Genomic DNA, 15208 nt, shown 5'->3' on the forward strand with positions numbered 1-15208 from the left:
AACCCTTTAGTCTTTAATAAGAAATAAGTCAGCTAAATTCATCATAGTGCTGAAATATGTGAAAATGATTATTCTAACTAGTGATGTAAGAGTGCCTTGCCAGTTAAAACATGGTTGTTTTTACCATTAATGCTACAATACTTTAATAAACATAGTATACAAATTTCTCGGTATTAGAGGAAGCCCCAGTTAAAACCATCAACCACTAACACTGAGAAGTTTGTATACTATGTTTGTTAAAGTATTGTAGTGTTAATGGAAGAAACATCCATGTACCACCAAGCTGACTAAGCTCTAGGAGACATCACCATCAGGGGCTTACCATAATCAGCAAATGCTCATGGTTAGCCTAATGCAAAATACATATTTCTTGTGTCACGGAGGATGTATGAAAGTTTATGACTTAGAGTTTGCCCTTGAACAAGTGAAACTTACCAGGCATTAGGTATATAGGAAGATGTTACCGGCTGGGATATGATACACTGCCCAGTGAATAGTATGGACAGAGAGGGTATGGATTTTGTCCTCCAAATTGTTTTCTGGGACTAACTCCCGGCTGAAGAGGAGAAATAATTTGAAACAAGTTCTGAAAGGGTAGGTAGCTTGGAGTCATCGATTCATCTGTTACCCTATCTCAGATTCCACACAGGAAAACCACCCTCACTATTGCATTTTGAGTTGTTCAAAATTTTGAAGAACGTCTTTTTCTATTAGAAAAGTAAAATGTTTGCTTTCATCCATCATGACTGAACTTATCTCTCTTTAATTCAGAGTCTCTCACTGAATTTCTTCTCAGTGCACAGAACACCATCAAAAGAGACCTTTGCAATTGTTTTTAAGAGACTTTTAGAGATTCAGTTATATACTCAGATATCTTAATTAGCATTGCTCTGAGTGAAGCTACTGATGGAAATCAACTTGAAACAATTAGAATGTCTTCAAAGCTTTAAAGTGGGTCTGTTTAAATGCAGGGTTGGGGGGGGTGCCTTTTATTTTAAATCAATTTGCTGGCTCGTATTTACTGTGGCCTAGTTGAAGTTATATATTGCATTTAAACCACAGTGTTCAACTAAAAAATTAGTCAGGCAGAGTTTTTGGTCTACTATAGTATAGTATAGACAGATAGATTGTATGTGTTTTATATATGTGTGTATATATCACACACATATTCATATATACATATATATGCATAGACATACAAAACTCTTTTTATAAGGGAAAAGGGAAGAAAATAACACAATTAAAATAGCATTATGGGAGAAGGAGGAGAATCATGTGTTTTAGGACAGCAAGGTTAGAAAGACCAAGGACCATTTAAAGATTCAAAACAATAGCGTTTAGCATGAAATCTACTTTTTATCATCCTTACCCAGCCATCAGAATGAAGAAAGACAGTGTCCAGCTGTAGCAGTAGTTTGGTAGCAGGAGAATTAGAAGTAAAGGTACTAGTGCCTGAGGGGTGGGTCATGAATTAATAATTGCTATGTGGCGGATGAGCCCCGTCAGAATAGGTGAAAATGAGGAAGTTGCCTTGCAGAGCGCTATCAATCACTCAGTGACCATAACTTCCAGTAATTAGTGTATTTTATGGGCCTTTGCTTCAGTGGCTCGAAAGCACATATGCTCCAGTCACAGCTAAACTTTGCCAGAGTAATATTCCAGGATGATTTATCCTCCTGCTGCACTGGGATATAACCCTATATTAGGTGAAGATTGTGAACTAAGCTGCAATAAAGTGTAAGTTTAGGTACAGTTTGCCCAGGTTGAGACCTCAATGTATCATGCTTTTCAGCATTCATGGTTAGACTACAGCCAGCAATCATTTTTTACAGTAAAACAAATAAAGCAATTAAAGGAGCAGCATTAGGATATTGTACTTGTGAATTACTGTTGCCCTGGCCCCATTTAAGTGTCCACTGTTATAAACCCATTTCTAATTTAAAAAGAAAAAAAAATCCACTGAATTAGAAACATTTATTTGTAATGATATCTTTTCTCCATTATTACTAGTAATCAGTGGAATAGAATGCAGGACCTTCTGAATGATGGATAAACGTTTGATTTATTTCTTTGTGCTGCTGTGTTTGGGATCCTTAAGTTAAAACAAATTTACTTTTTATCAGTGGGCTCTGGTGAGGATAAGTCATTCCTTTTAAAATATTGGGACGTTAAGAAGCACTCCTGATGGGAACCTCACCGGTAGGCTCTTTCTACACAAAGGAAGCGTTATCTGTGAGCCCTCCAGAGCGCTTGGCACTTTTTGAACAGGCGTCAGGAGTTATTTGCTGTGGCTCACCCACTGCACAGGGAGTCTCATGGGGCCTTTGCCGACCAGGGGCCTTTGCCATTGCCAAAACATCTGTAGAGTCCAGGGTTCCCAGTAATTTAACAAGCTTTGCCACCAACCTCCAGTATGACCTTGGGCCAATTAATTAAGCTTCCTGTGCCTCCATTGAGCCATAATTCTGTTTGTGTTAAAGAAATCCTTGGAATGATAGGAAAGCATTATGCGAAAAGTATAAATTGAATAGGGAAAACATATGCGTGGTCCCACTGTGTTCTTTTTAGGGTGAAATGTTTCTACGCCACTTTTCAATGTTTAGTGATGGTTGTTCTTAAATTTCCTGAAATAGACACCAGTCATAAGCCCATTTCACCAAACAGGGAAGGAAAAGTGTTCACAGTTTGATGCTTTCATTCCATTTGTTATTCCATCTTTAATTTGCAATGTATTATAATGTCATACAAGTTAAAACAATAATGGTAAAACAAACTAATTGTCTTTAATTAAAGGGAATTAGGTTTTGATTTTAATATATTTGATGTAGCGAGAACTGATAACGTGGAGGGTCCCAAAGGTTGTTAGGGCATATTTCTGTGGGGCCTGATAGTGTTAGTAATAACCCTCTTCCTCATAGTTCTAGACATGAACAAATATGTCACTTCATCAGTCTCTGTTACTCGCACTTATGCCCCTCCGCAGGGGTTGCAGATTCCACAAGTTATCAGCTAATGGCGTTATACATTAAAAATTGAAGCTTTCCTCACTCCGAGGCCCTTCAAGGCTTTGTTCTTAAGCCCTAGACACTTTGGAGTGCAGCTGCAAACTATAGGCAGAAGATTAAATTAATTTGTAACTCTTTTTTTTTTTTGGTATACTGTATTAGTAAATCCTCCACATTTAATTGAAACTCTGCTTCAAGACGCTTTGTGTTACTGTGTTCTTTGTTGTCACTTTAACCTCCCAAGCACTTTAGCACTGGTAAATTGCTGTTATATCCTTCGGATTGTTTTTAAACCATTTAGTAAGAGGACAGCGAAATTGATACATGGGAAGAAAAGTAAAATCTTAGGGTAGGTTTTGAGGTATTTAATATTTATTATGGTCCTTTGCCAGCATAGTTTCAGATGATTTAAACTCTCTCTCCAGGACTGTGTAAATTGGTCTTGGGATGAAATCTCACCTAGGGAATTTTATGTAATCCAATAGTTAAGTCTGATTTTTTTTAAAGTTTCCCTGTGTCTGAATGTTCCAAAGTGCTGCTACAATCATGTAAAATGAGGGTTTAACTGCAGTGTATGGTCTAAAGGCAAAATCCTTCTGTGGAAATTTAACTGTGTAAGATGTGCACAGGTAATTCACAAATTTTAGAACATTTCAGACTATAAAGTCCTCCTTCGGCTATATCACTGACTATGTTGAAATGCTTATTTTCAATTTGCAGTTTTGTTGAGAAACGTAGAATATGTCTAAATTAAGAATTCATAAAACTCCAGTGCTCTTTAACATAACTGTAAATTTAAAACAACTCCCCCACTGTTGATATTCTAAGTTGGAAAGTTGGTCACCAAAAACATATCCTGAGTTTATGTCCTACACTAGCTTTCTGGCTACAGCATATGTTTTCTCTTTATCCTTTATGACTTCATGACAGTAATGATCTTTACTGTTAACAGAAGCCATTGTTGTTGCTTTGTAAATAAATGTCTTCTGCCCTGACTTTTTGTTGAAATGCAGAAGTTTCTATCATGCAGTTGTTATTATCTGGCAATTGTTATAATCACACCCCAGATATATTGATTATTTAAATTATAAAATCCAACTTATTCAAATAATGCTAAGTCAGTAGTATTTCATAGATTCTGGACAAATTAAAAGATCAGTAAGATGACGCTAAGGAACCGTCCTAGTTTTACAGTGAAATGTTAGTAGTTTACTGTTATTTAAGTGTATTCCTAACAGGTAAATGTTTTCAGAGTGTTTAACAGTTTACTGAATCTGAAGTATTTGGAATTAAAATGCACTTTTTTATTTAATGTTAAACAGAATCCTGTCCCTCCCCCATCTCTGCCTCCACTCCTCCAAAATAAATAAAGCTTTTCCAAATCTTTTACAATATGAGTTGTTCCCCTCCTGGGAATGAAAAGGATGTTAGAGTCATCTGATGAATTGCTGGCACGTACATGGATCCACATTTTTCAATATACTTTTTTTTAACTGGACTTAAGCTGCCTAAATTTAAATGCTTCTTTTGTAAAGATGATAAAAGAGAGCAATGACTTCTATTGGCTTAGCCCTAATCTGTTTGCTTTGTTGTGATTCTTTTTTTTTCTTCTTTAACTGTTAACCTATTTATAAATCTAAATCTACATACAAAGGTCATTGGTTGGCTGAACTTAAACCATTTTACTCAGTAAATTTAATTAAGAAAATACAGTGCAACTCATAAGCAAATGAGTTTTTTCCTAGTTTTAAACCAAACCACCCTCTTGAGTGCTGATTGCCTTGCCCGACCCCTGGTGATACAGAAACAGGCAAAATTAAAAAGGACATTAAAGCTTCATTAAATCTGAAACACATTTAGTACAGTGACATATCTGCAGGCCATTTCAGAGAAGATTACATACTCTCTTTTGTAAGTTTCCTAATTTATAATACCTTGACAATAAAAACTGGGGAAATGCAAGTAGATTAATAGACCAGTAGGGGTAAAAGATACAGAATGGCCCCAGGTCTGTCTGTCTCTGAAATAGTCACTCATAGCATATTTGCTCCCTCTTCCCCATAAGGTTTCAGTGTTTATTTTGAGTTTTGACAGCCCCAGCCTTATCTGCTGAGAGCCCCTTTCCTTTTTTACCTTCTCCTAATTGAACTTGATAAAAAGATTCTAGGGCCTGGCTGTATATTTCCTTCTGTTTTGTCACAAGACAAATAGTACAGAGAACATAAACATCGCAGCTGCATTAAACCTAAAAGGACGGAGACTTACGTGGAAGGCAGTTCCCTCTCCCAGAGCCTTAGAATGACAGCTTTGGTGCCACCCTTACAATGCTGCTGCCAGTTTTCACTGACGCAGAATTGGGATCCTTGGCTTGCCGCTGAACAACCCAGTGGCGACACTGTGAAAGAGGAAATGATTGTTGTGCATCTCTGGTCAAGAACTAGGAACCATTCTCTGCCCCCTCACATCTGCAAGATGCCTTAGAAACAGTCCTCCCAGGAATGTAGTTGACAAGTAAGACTGAGCTTCCACAGGATATCAGGAAAGTACACACAAGTAGAGCCAGTCCCACGGATGATGAGTTTGCTTATTCAAGCACTGCCACCTGTTCCCAAGCAGGCTGGTACAGAGGCTCCCAGCTGAATTTTCTCTCTGTTCTCTTGCATGGAGGTCTCTGACAGAGTAAATCAATGACATCAGCCAGCCTTATTACCTTTTATCACTCATGAGAAGGGAGCCAAGTTGATGCGTGCACGTGCCTAAGTCAGCTATAGTCTCACCTCTCCATAGGACAGTGGTACCTTAAGAATTTGAGGTTTTGTGTTGAAGTGGGAAAAGTTTACATTTTTCATCTTATCCCATTTTGTTTAAAGCCTTCCATTTATCATTGCTTAGTTCTTTTATCTGCAAGAACCAGTGGCCAGTGTTGACATAGTAAGCCAGGTGGACAGAAGTCTTCCGTAGGCCCTAATAACATGTTCAGCATATACCAGAGTGAAGGGTGCAGCACCTGTGGAAGGACTTCAGATCGAATGTTCTAAATGTTTTCTAGTAGTTGTTAAGCTGTCACCTTTTTCAGATGAGAGACCCTCCTCTTGCTACTTTTTTCAGTCCAAATGAAAGAGTGTGCAAAGCTCATAATCTGCAGATGGGTGTGGTGATAGGTGACAGCCTTTGGTGAGCTGTCACCAAAGGCTGTCAGTTCAGTACAGAATGGGGCAAATGCCTAGCCCACCCATTTCTACCACGGAAGACCAGAGTGGGTCCTCCTGAATCAATGTACACATTCTCATTGGCCAGAAACACACTGTATTTACAAAATCGTAAGTCAAATTGATGGTCAGTGTTGGGTGGGGGATACAGTGGAGGCAGTGGAGAGCTGAGTCGCTTCCCTTCCTAACTAATAGTAATAGCAGTATATAGACAGACATAATCATGCAAAGCTGTGAAAAGGAGTTTAACATTCACACTTTTTTTCCTTCACTTTATACTTGAATGGATTAACGACGTCCACCAGATGAAACAATGATAGTATAACTTTATATCTTGAAAATCTGAGAACTTTGAATATATAAGAAATGAATGCAAGGTAACAAAACTTACCAAGTATTCCAAAACATATATATATATATATATACATCCAAATGAGTGCTGACCCTTTCCAAGTAGTCACCTTTTGTGGTCATATAAGTTTATTGGTTTTATTGGTCATATAGGTCAATAGGTTTATTCCTATTACGTTGCTGAAGCACGCACTGATTTTAGAACTTTAAAAATTAACCTCAGCACCTTCATGTCTATCCTTATTAAGGAACAAAATATTCTTTGAAGTTGGCTTTGGGTTTTGTTGACTGCTGCTGCTGCTACGTCGCTTCAGTCGTGTCTGACTTTGTGCGACCCCATAGACGGCAGCCCACCAGGCTCCCCCATCCCTGGGATTCTCCAGGCAAGAACACTGGAGTGGGTTTCCATTTCCTTCTCCAGTGCATGAAAGTGAAAAGTGAAGGGGAAGTCGCTCAGTCGTGTCTGACTCTTCGCGACCCCATGAACTGTAGCCCACCAGGCTCCTCCGTCCATTGGATTTTCCAGGCAAGAGTACTGGAGTGGGGTGCCATTGCCTTCTCCATTTGTTGACTAAGGCCATTCAAACCTTAGCCAACAAATAATTTACATTATCAAAAAGCAGAGGGGTATAATTTTAAGTTCAAGATAAGATGCACTTCTAATAAAATGAAGTCATTCTCCTGTTACTTGAAATGATTCTAAACATAGTTTCTAAAGAGGAGTTCAGAAATGTTTGAGCAATGTCAGTGTCTTTGAAATAAATATGCAACTTCTCAAGATATAGAAAGGTAGTGTAATACGTTGGAAAGAATCCTGGATTCGGTTGCAAATCTTGGGGTCAGTCCCCACACTTATTAACCAGGTGGAAATGTCTTCAGTGGGACTCTGGGGTTCTAGTCTGGAAAATGGATTGATGTTTCTTGGATCCATTCCAACTTCAAAGTTCCCTATTGTAGCAATTCTACTCTTAAATAGTTACAAATACATATAAAGGATTTTGAGCTTGAAGATGTGCCACATTATGAAGTTGCAAAATTTAGCCACTATTTTCTTTAAATAAAATAGTACAGTCTTATACTATAGTCTTACAGTATGTTTGGTAAATTTGATCTTATCACTGTATATTAATCCTGTTCCTGGTTGAATCATTTTGTTTCCACAGGTGAGAATTCAAAGACCAAAGTTAAGTGAGAGGTGTAGAAACACATAGCGGTTTACAAAGCAAGCAAAATTAGAAGCTCTAAGGATTCATTTTCCAAATTTCAGACCTATTGTTCCAGCTCCACGATCTCGAAATGCCATTTTCCTACTAGTAATAGCTCTTTCCTTTTAACTATGAATGGATGGGGGACAAAATGAAAATAGTGGCAAAATTTCCTGTTTCATATGGCCCATCCCCATTTCCTACAACTCTTTTTATAATTCTTATAAATGAAAATTCTACAGAACAGTCGGCTCAGATCAATTAAATGTTCCCAGTTTTACAAGAGAAAAAAACCAACAGTCTCCTATGATTTTACATCTCTGTCTAGAAGAAGCTGTTGTACACTTGTAAATGTGAATAATGCCTGTGCAGCTGAGAATATTCCTAAGAGAAATGACATAAGGATAGTGTTTAGTTGTTAAAATTAGAATATTTTATCAGGGAATACAGCGTTGTCCAATGTAAATGTTCATTCTAAATACAACTTTCAATGTAATTACAACAATAATTTAGTTTGTGTGTTTGAGGTTGTGAGCTTTTTATATTTGCTGAATACAGTTCTGAAATTTAGTACTTGTCTGTTTTAAGGAGATCTGCCCTGCATGCAAATCTATAACTAGACAAATATTATTTCCTTTCCCAGCTTGCTCTTGGGAGGTTTCCATATCCTCAGGTAAGATTGTTCATTACTGCCGTTTGCCACTGTGACATTCATTCCTATGTATGAAGGTACAGGGAGCAATTGTGAACATTTGAGCCACATACAAATAAATCTGTCCTGTTAAATTGAAAAGTGATATCTTAAAGGAGTCATTTAGAAGTCTCTATTGATTTTTGATTTTTTTTAAACTCCAGGTTTTTTCCCTCTTTGTTAAAGGTTGGAAGCCGTCATCGGGCTCTTCCTTTGTGTCCGCTGGTGATGTTTTCCTCATCCCAGCCCAGCCCCATGTGCTCATACAGAGGTTGGAAGAGAGGCCCAGCCTTTTCTTGATACAGTGTTTGAGTTTTTGGATTCAGTTAGTTATTTGAATTAAAGGATGGAGATGAAGGGTGAAAATATCTAATCTAGGTCATTATTTTTGCTAAGCAAAATAGGTGGACCCCCACTTTTACATGGATATGATTTTGAGCATTTTTGGTTTTTTAAATTTGCCCTTTCTATTTACATTTCTAAGAAAATAAACTATGTTATGTTATGTTATGTTACCGTTATGTTACCATTGCTGACAATAATCTCTGTGGTAATTTCTTTAAGATTTTTATTGTAGAAGGGTGTTAGCACTTCAAATGTTAAGCTTTCTGTGGTTTGATAATTGTTCCCCAGTGTGTGGGGAGAAAGAAGTGAACTGTCTAGAGGGATGAAAAATGAATCGTTTGACTGTTTTCCTCTGGTTGATGCTCACTGTTTTTTCTGGCATCTTGGTCTGTACAGGCCAAAGTGCCTGGAGGCATGTCTGATTTAAAGGTGGTGTTGGTCTCTGCTCTTTAAGCATCTATTAACTTGCTATTATTATGCAAATAAGTGTTGTATTACACATACTAATTTATGCATGGTTAGATTATGCAGATGCATCACAAACATGGTTATTGAATAATAGGATGGGGCTCATTCTCTCTGCCATCTTTATAAGCAGTTTTAAACAAATTCTCCTGATACCCATGTGAACATTTAAAGCCCCTTCACACACTGAAATGTCTCTTCTGTATCCTTTTTCTTTTACAGTTAAAGCCATCAGATAAATAGAGGAGAAATTGTCCAAGTTGTTAGGTTCAAGAGTGTCAGTCTCACTTTGTTTAAACATAATCTTTTCCTTAAAGAGAAGCTCTGAAATGTAATCACTTGGCATGCATGCTCAAATTCAGTGACATTTTAGTGTATACAGCCTTGCTGCTTAGCTCTAGGTAGCCCATCAAATTAAAATCACATTTTCGGGATTTATAGCTCATTAGAATATTTATCTTGGTAAGCCTCTTATTCTGTCAGTAATTTTTAAACAATTCACTGTTTGGCCAATTTATGCAATCCCCTCATTCTGTAAATGAAGAGGCACTATACAACTTAACCTCTCAAACAAGTCTTAGTAGAAAGCTCGTAAGCCACCTAGAAAAAAATACCAAAGTTTGAGAATATAGCTGTATTCTTGAGATTCCTAATGCCTAGAGTATTTAATCAGTGAAATTTGGTATGTGAGACGTCTAAGAAACAATTGCCTTTGCATTTGACAAATGAAGCTTTGGAAGACTGGTCGAATTTGGGAAGAGGCTGTCTGCCTTCCCAGTGTTGAATGTTTTCGGGACTGTGTTAAGCGTATATTTACTGGATCAGTCAAGTGGAAGTGGAAAACTCAAATGTGCTGCACTCCCTAGTTAGCAATCACTGATACGCCAGAGTGAGGGGAAAACTATTATTTCTTGGGTCATGACAGAGTATTGTCACCAAACTGGGGCTTTGAAATAATAGAAGTAGCTTTTGATGCCATCAGGTCTGTTTCTCAGGTCTCACAAACAGAAGTTTTTGCACTTCATTGTTGGCATCAATAATGACTTTTGATGGACTTGGCATTTATTTTACAGGCTTTGTACTATATACTGAGGATTGGGAAAGGATCCTTTTCTACCCTTACCTTTTGCCTTCAGATAAAACACATGAAGAAAAATAAACATTTTTATAGTATCTCAGGGACTGGATTATGAAACAATACCTTCTGTTTGGCCCGTATTATCTCATTTGAACCCCGAGCCACTCTGTGAGGTAGCCTCCCCTCACAAGTTGGGCAGACAGGATAGCTGATTTGCTCACTGTTGTACTGTAGCTGGTTTGAGGCCATTGAATCCCGAGGATGATGGGCAGGAGTGAATCACAAACTCTCAAGATTGGAAAGGGATCTCAGACAACGTCGAATCAGACCTCTCATAATATCTCTGAAAAACAAACAGTTGAACATGTCTAGTGATAGGAGACTCACTAGTTTACAGAGCAGCCCTAGAGTCACATCTTGATTTACCAGGCTTAAGGACTACCTCTTCTCAATTGTTACCCACTAGTCTGCTCCTTGAACACAGGAAAGATTTTCACATACCCTTAAGGTCTCAAAGTTTTGCATCCCTTCTATCCCCAGGGATGGTGCTGAGTCAAATCAGGGCACCAGATCTCAGCTCTCCTCACTAGTGGGAAGCTGAGGAGACTGGCCTCTTTGAAAGAGCTCTAGACCAGGAGCCAGAAGATTAGGGTTAGAACCCAGCTCTGGGATTTCCCTGGTGGTGTACTCATTAAGAATCCATCTGCCAATGCAGAGGACACAGGTTAGACCCCTGCCCTGGGAAGATTGCACATACCATAGTGCAACTTAGCCCCTGTGCCAAAACTACTGAGCCAGAACCCGAGAGCCTCAACTACTGAGTCCTTGTGTGTGGCTACTGAATGTGCCTAGAGCCCATGCTCCGAAACCAAAGAAGCCACCGTGATGAGAAGCTTGTGCACCACAACAAAGAGTAGCCCCCACTCTCTGCAACTAGAGAAAGCCCACTCACAGCAGCAAAGACCCAGAGTAGCCAAAAAATAAAAGTAAAAGAAATAAATCTTTAAAAAATGAACCCAGCTCTACCATAAGCTTCAGTCACCGCAGGCCTTAATTCTTGCTTTGTAACTCTTGGAGGCCTGTTTCCTCATCTCTAAAATGAGCCTGTCTGATTAGAAGCATGCAGAGCAGATGAGATTATGGATATGAAACCACTTGGGAAAGTACAGAGGGCCACCCTACTGGCCCTGATGTGGGACTGTAGCACAAAAGAGAACTTATAATCGTCAACCAAAGGTTGCAAGAGGATGTGTACGCAACCTGCCAGCTGCAGCTGGAGCAGAGCGTAAAACGAGCAGAAGGGAAGGAGGGGAGGAGAGGCCAGCTTCCAGACTCATCCTTCCCCCAGCCCAGCGTCAGCGCCGCTGACAGCATCGTTAGCAGCGTCTCCTCCTGCCGGTGACGCGGAGTGTACCCGGTGGGGATGCAGATGCAGGAGGGGTGCTAGGAAGATAGCCGGAAGAGTCAGTGGCCTGGGAACCACATGAAGGTTACAGGGCTGGATTTTCGTTGAAATAATCATTCTCCAGGAAACTTTATTGTTTGGGGGGTTGGTTTTTATTTGTTATTTGAAAGCACTATCTATTTTAGTTTCCTTTAGGCCTTAAAGTTGTGTAGCCTCATTGGCATGCAGTTTAGGGCTCTATGGGAAAAAAGGCTAGAAGTCGTTATAATTACCCAGTCTTATCACTACAGTTTATAGTAGGAGGAACAATGACGTCGGAACCACTAGCACCTTTCCGACACTGAGCCCCAGAGCACTCGCTGTTATGTGACTCAGGCTATACATCCCAGGCTATACACCTGCAGGATGGGATGTATACATTTCCAGCCTCCAGGTGAGTAGGCTGAGTCTCTGGGGCTCCAAGGCGTCTTGCCTTGGGGATGAATTGGTACAGTGAGAGCCGAGACTCGCAGGTGACTAAACGAGATGACTGGATCTGTGAACTCTGATTTTGGTTGACTGTTCAAACCACCGCTCTTCTGCCCTCTCAGCCCCACCAAGCCCTTCTCCTGGCCCACTTTCTCTGCCCTCGGCAGGCCTTCTGTGTAGATGAGAAGGGTTGTCCCATGGAAGATGATGGCAAAACCATTCCCCTGGAGCCTCCTGGCTTTTCTCACCATGTGTTAGCAGAGTGACAGGGGGTCTGGAGGCCTTGGAGCTCTCACTGACCCCAGTGCCGTTCAACTCTGGGTGCCTGTGAAGCATATTCTGCAATAGCATAATGAAAAATCATGGTTTTAAACATCTGGTAAAGAGATAGTATCTCAATTTCTTGAACAGTTTAGCTGTAATACTCTTTGGGAACAATGGGTGGGAGCTGTATGTAGTTAATCGTGTACATCCAAATCCAGTTGACTTAAAAAACACAATGGTGGGCAATGGTTGGTTTAATGCCACCATAATTTAGGGGAAACCAAAGAGATTGCCTACTAAAAATTGTTGTCCTTCATTCAGACTTTACAACCAGTGCCCTGCATTAGGGCAATAGTAAATCCATTAAGGAGACTTCTCAAGGGTTATGTCGGCTCTGACATTTGAAAATTTGGTAAGCAAGATGCCACGGGAAAGTGAAGATAATATGGATACACATGTGTTTAAGGTACTTTTGCATGTATAAAAATGTACTTCTTTTGGCTACATTTCCTGATCTTAGTTAATAAATTACATCAAAATGACCTGAAGTTAAAAAAAAGGAAAAAAAATCTGAGCAAATAGTGCCCCTGGTATTGTAAAGCTTTGAATGTTTTCACACCCCATTAATTTATTACTTCTCTTTCTTCATCTTTAAATTTCATTTTTTTTTTCAAAAATTCCGACTCCCCGCTGCTGCAGTGATTTTCATCTTGTTGTTAATTTTCCCTGCTCCATATGGAGCTCCAGACATTTCACCTGGAGGCTGTACTAGATTTTGCTGTAGTGATCGTACTTCCGGAGGCCAAAACTGTCATTTAGGGTTCCTGGTGCATCTGTCTGCGCCAGGCTTTTCACTGGCATGGGAGAGTGTGAATAACAAATTGGATGCACCTGAGATTCAGATGATTAGTGTGTTTTGTGAATCTCCACGACTTGTAAGCAGATAGCTCTGGGGGTGGCGGGGAGGGCCGAACATCGACTGTGGGTGAATCTGTACTCACACCTTACATTTGGGGCTTTTCAAGGGAAGTGCAAACATCCTAGGCAGCCTGGGTGCAGAGAGAGTAACAAATATTTCATCCTGCCTTGTCATTGATTAGAAAAGAGCCTTTAATTTCATTTCACCCCATGTTGTGATTAATTTGCATTCTTTGTCAGAAGTTAATGGAGTTTTTTATGGTTCACTCTGAAATCCTTGAAGACATCAGACTTGATCTGATGTTTATACAACCGCCAGCGGAATTTTTTCGTTTGATTGATGGCAAGCTTGATGTTATTCCAAACGGCTTTTTAAGCTGTTTTTAAGAATTATTTGAATAAAATTCAAGCAAGATATTGTTGTAACGATCAAGATTATCTGTTAAAAATCTGTTTCAAATAAAGAAGATGATAAGTAGTAAAAAGGATCAAAAACATGAGATATAGTACATGGTGATGTTATTTGTTAAAATACATAAGAATGGCATTCAAATAAAATATTGCAGTATGTAGAGATCACTTTTATTGAAAAAAAATACCATCATCTGACCAAATAGAATAATTAAGGCCAAGGTAGAAGGAATGTCTGCATCTTTGGGATTAAAAATCTTTACAAGTGGCGATTCTCATTTATTCTGCCACCTTTTGCCACCAGTGTACAGAGTAGAGATCTACTGTTCTTAACTCAGGGAGACAGGGTCTGTCAGGCCTGTTAGCTGAACAAAATGATGACATATTACTTGTCTCAATAAAGAGGCATTCTTAAATCCCAATACAAGTTAAACATAAGTGGATAAGAGGATTTTAAGTGAAAGATATGTATTCTTAATAGTATAATGACTGGACTTTTTCACAAGATAGTACAGAAATGAAAATATCCTGTTCTTAAAAAGCAAAAACACCCCACTTGTTCATGGGTTAGAGGAAGGTCTGTTCACCCCTTGTACACTGTATATCAAAGTATGAAGGAAGCTATGGCGGCATGTGCTCAGAACCCCCTGCTGCTGACCAAGGAAATATGTTTTGCAAATGCTTTTTGATTACTAATACCATTTGTTTGATTGGGGGACTGCCTTGCTTCAGCAGGTTCTGGCTTTGCTGTGACTGCTGCTATTGAGACTTACTCATAGGTCAAAAAGCTACTTATCTGAGCACTTTCACTTAAAACAGATTAATTTATTTGCTGTATCTGAAAGTTTGCTAAGTAATTGGGTGGTTTTAATGGAAGTTACTGCTTTCTGATCCTTGTATTAACATGATCTAAGGTCCTTTTTATTATACGCAATCCATATTATTGACCACAGTTGCCCTGTTTTCATTTAAATGTAAGCAGCTTGTCAAGTAGAAAATATTTCATTTAACTTGGCTTGGAAACCTGCTATTTTAATATGTATAAGTTTTTTTTTTTCAATTGACAGACTGTCTTTTAAACATATGTTTATTTTGTAGTAATAAATTGTGTTCTGAATAGAGTATTTTCTCATAATAAAGTAAAAATATATGTTCTTAAAACTATTTTAAAATAGTAAATGTTTTTCAAAAGTTAATGTCAAAATACAAGAGTTTTTACTCCTAATTTTATTCATGTTTTAAATTTCTTTGAGTATATTACTACTGATCCTAACTTTGATAATTTCATGTTGTTTTATATTTATTGTTATATTCACACTATTGCTATCACTATCTTATATATGTATTAATATACTGATTACATCTAGACCAACCTAATATTGCAAAATTAAAC

At 38.6% G+C, this 15208-nt stretch overlaps 1 protein-coding gene across 2 annotated transcripts in view; it reads left to right on the forward strand.

Annotated features, from left to right (window-relative positions):
* The window catches only part of MAP2K5 (mitogen-activated protein kinase kinase 5), a 271359-nt gene that overhangs the window by 175319 nt on the left and 80832 nt on the right, over positions 1-15208 (forward strand). Inside the window, exon 17 of one of the 2 annotated variants that reach the window (NM_001206770.1) lies at positions 8414-8443. The exons of the other annotated variant lie outside the window; for it this stretch is intronic. Within the exon in view, the coding sequence (NP_001193699.1) occupies positions 8414-8443 (30 nt within the window). The remainder of the gene's footprint in view (positions 1-8413; positions 8444-15208) is intronic. 2 annotated transcript variants of the gene reach the window in all.

Source organism: Bos taurus, chromosome 10 (assembly GCF_002263795.3).
Source record: "Bos taurus isolate L1 Dominette 01449 registration number 42190680 breed Hereford chromosome 10, ARS-UCD2.0, whole genome shotgun sequence".
NCBI lineage: Eukaryota > Metazoa > Chordata > Mammalia > Artiodactyla > Bovidae > Bos > Bos taurus.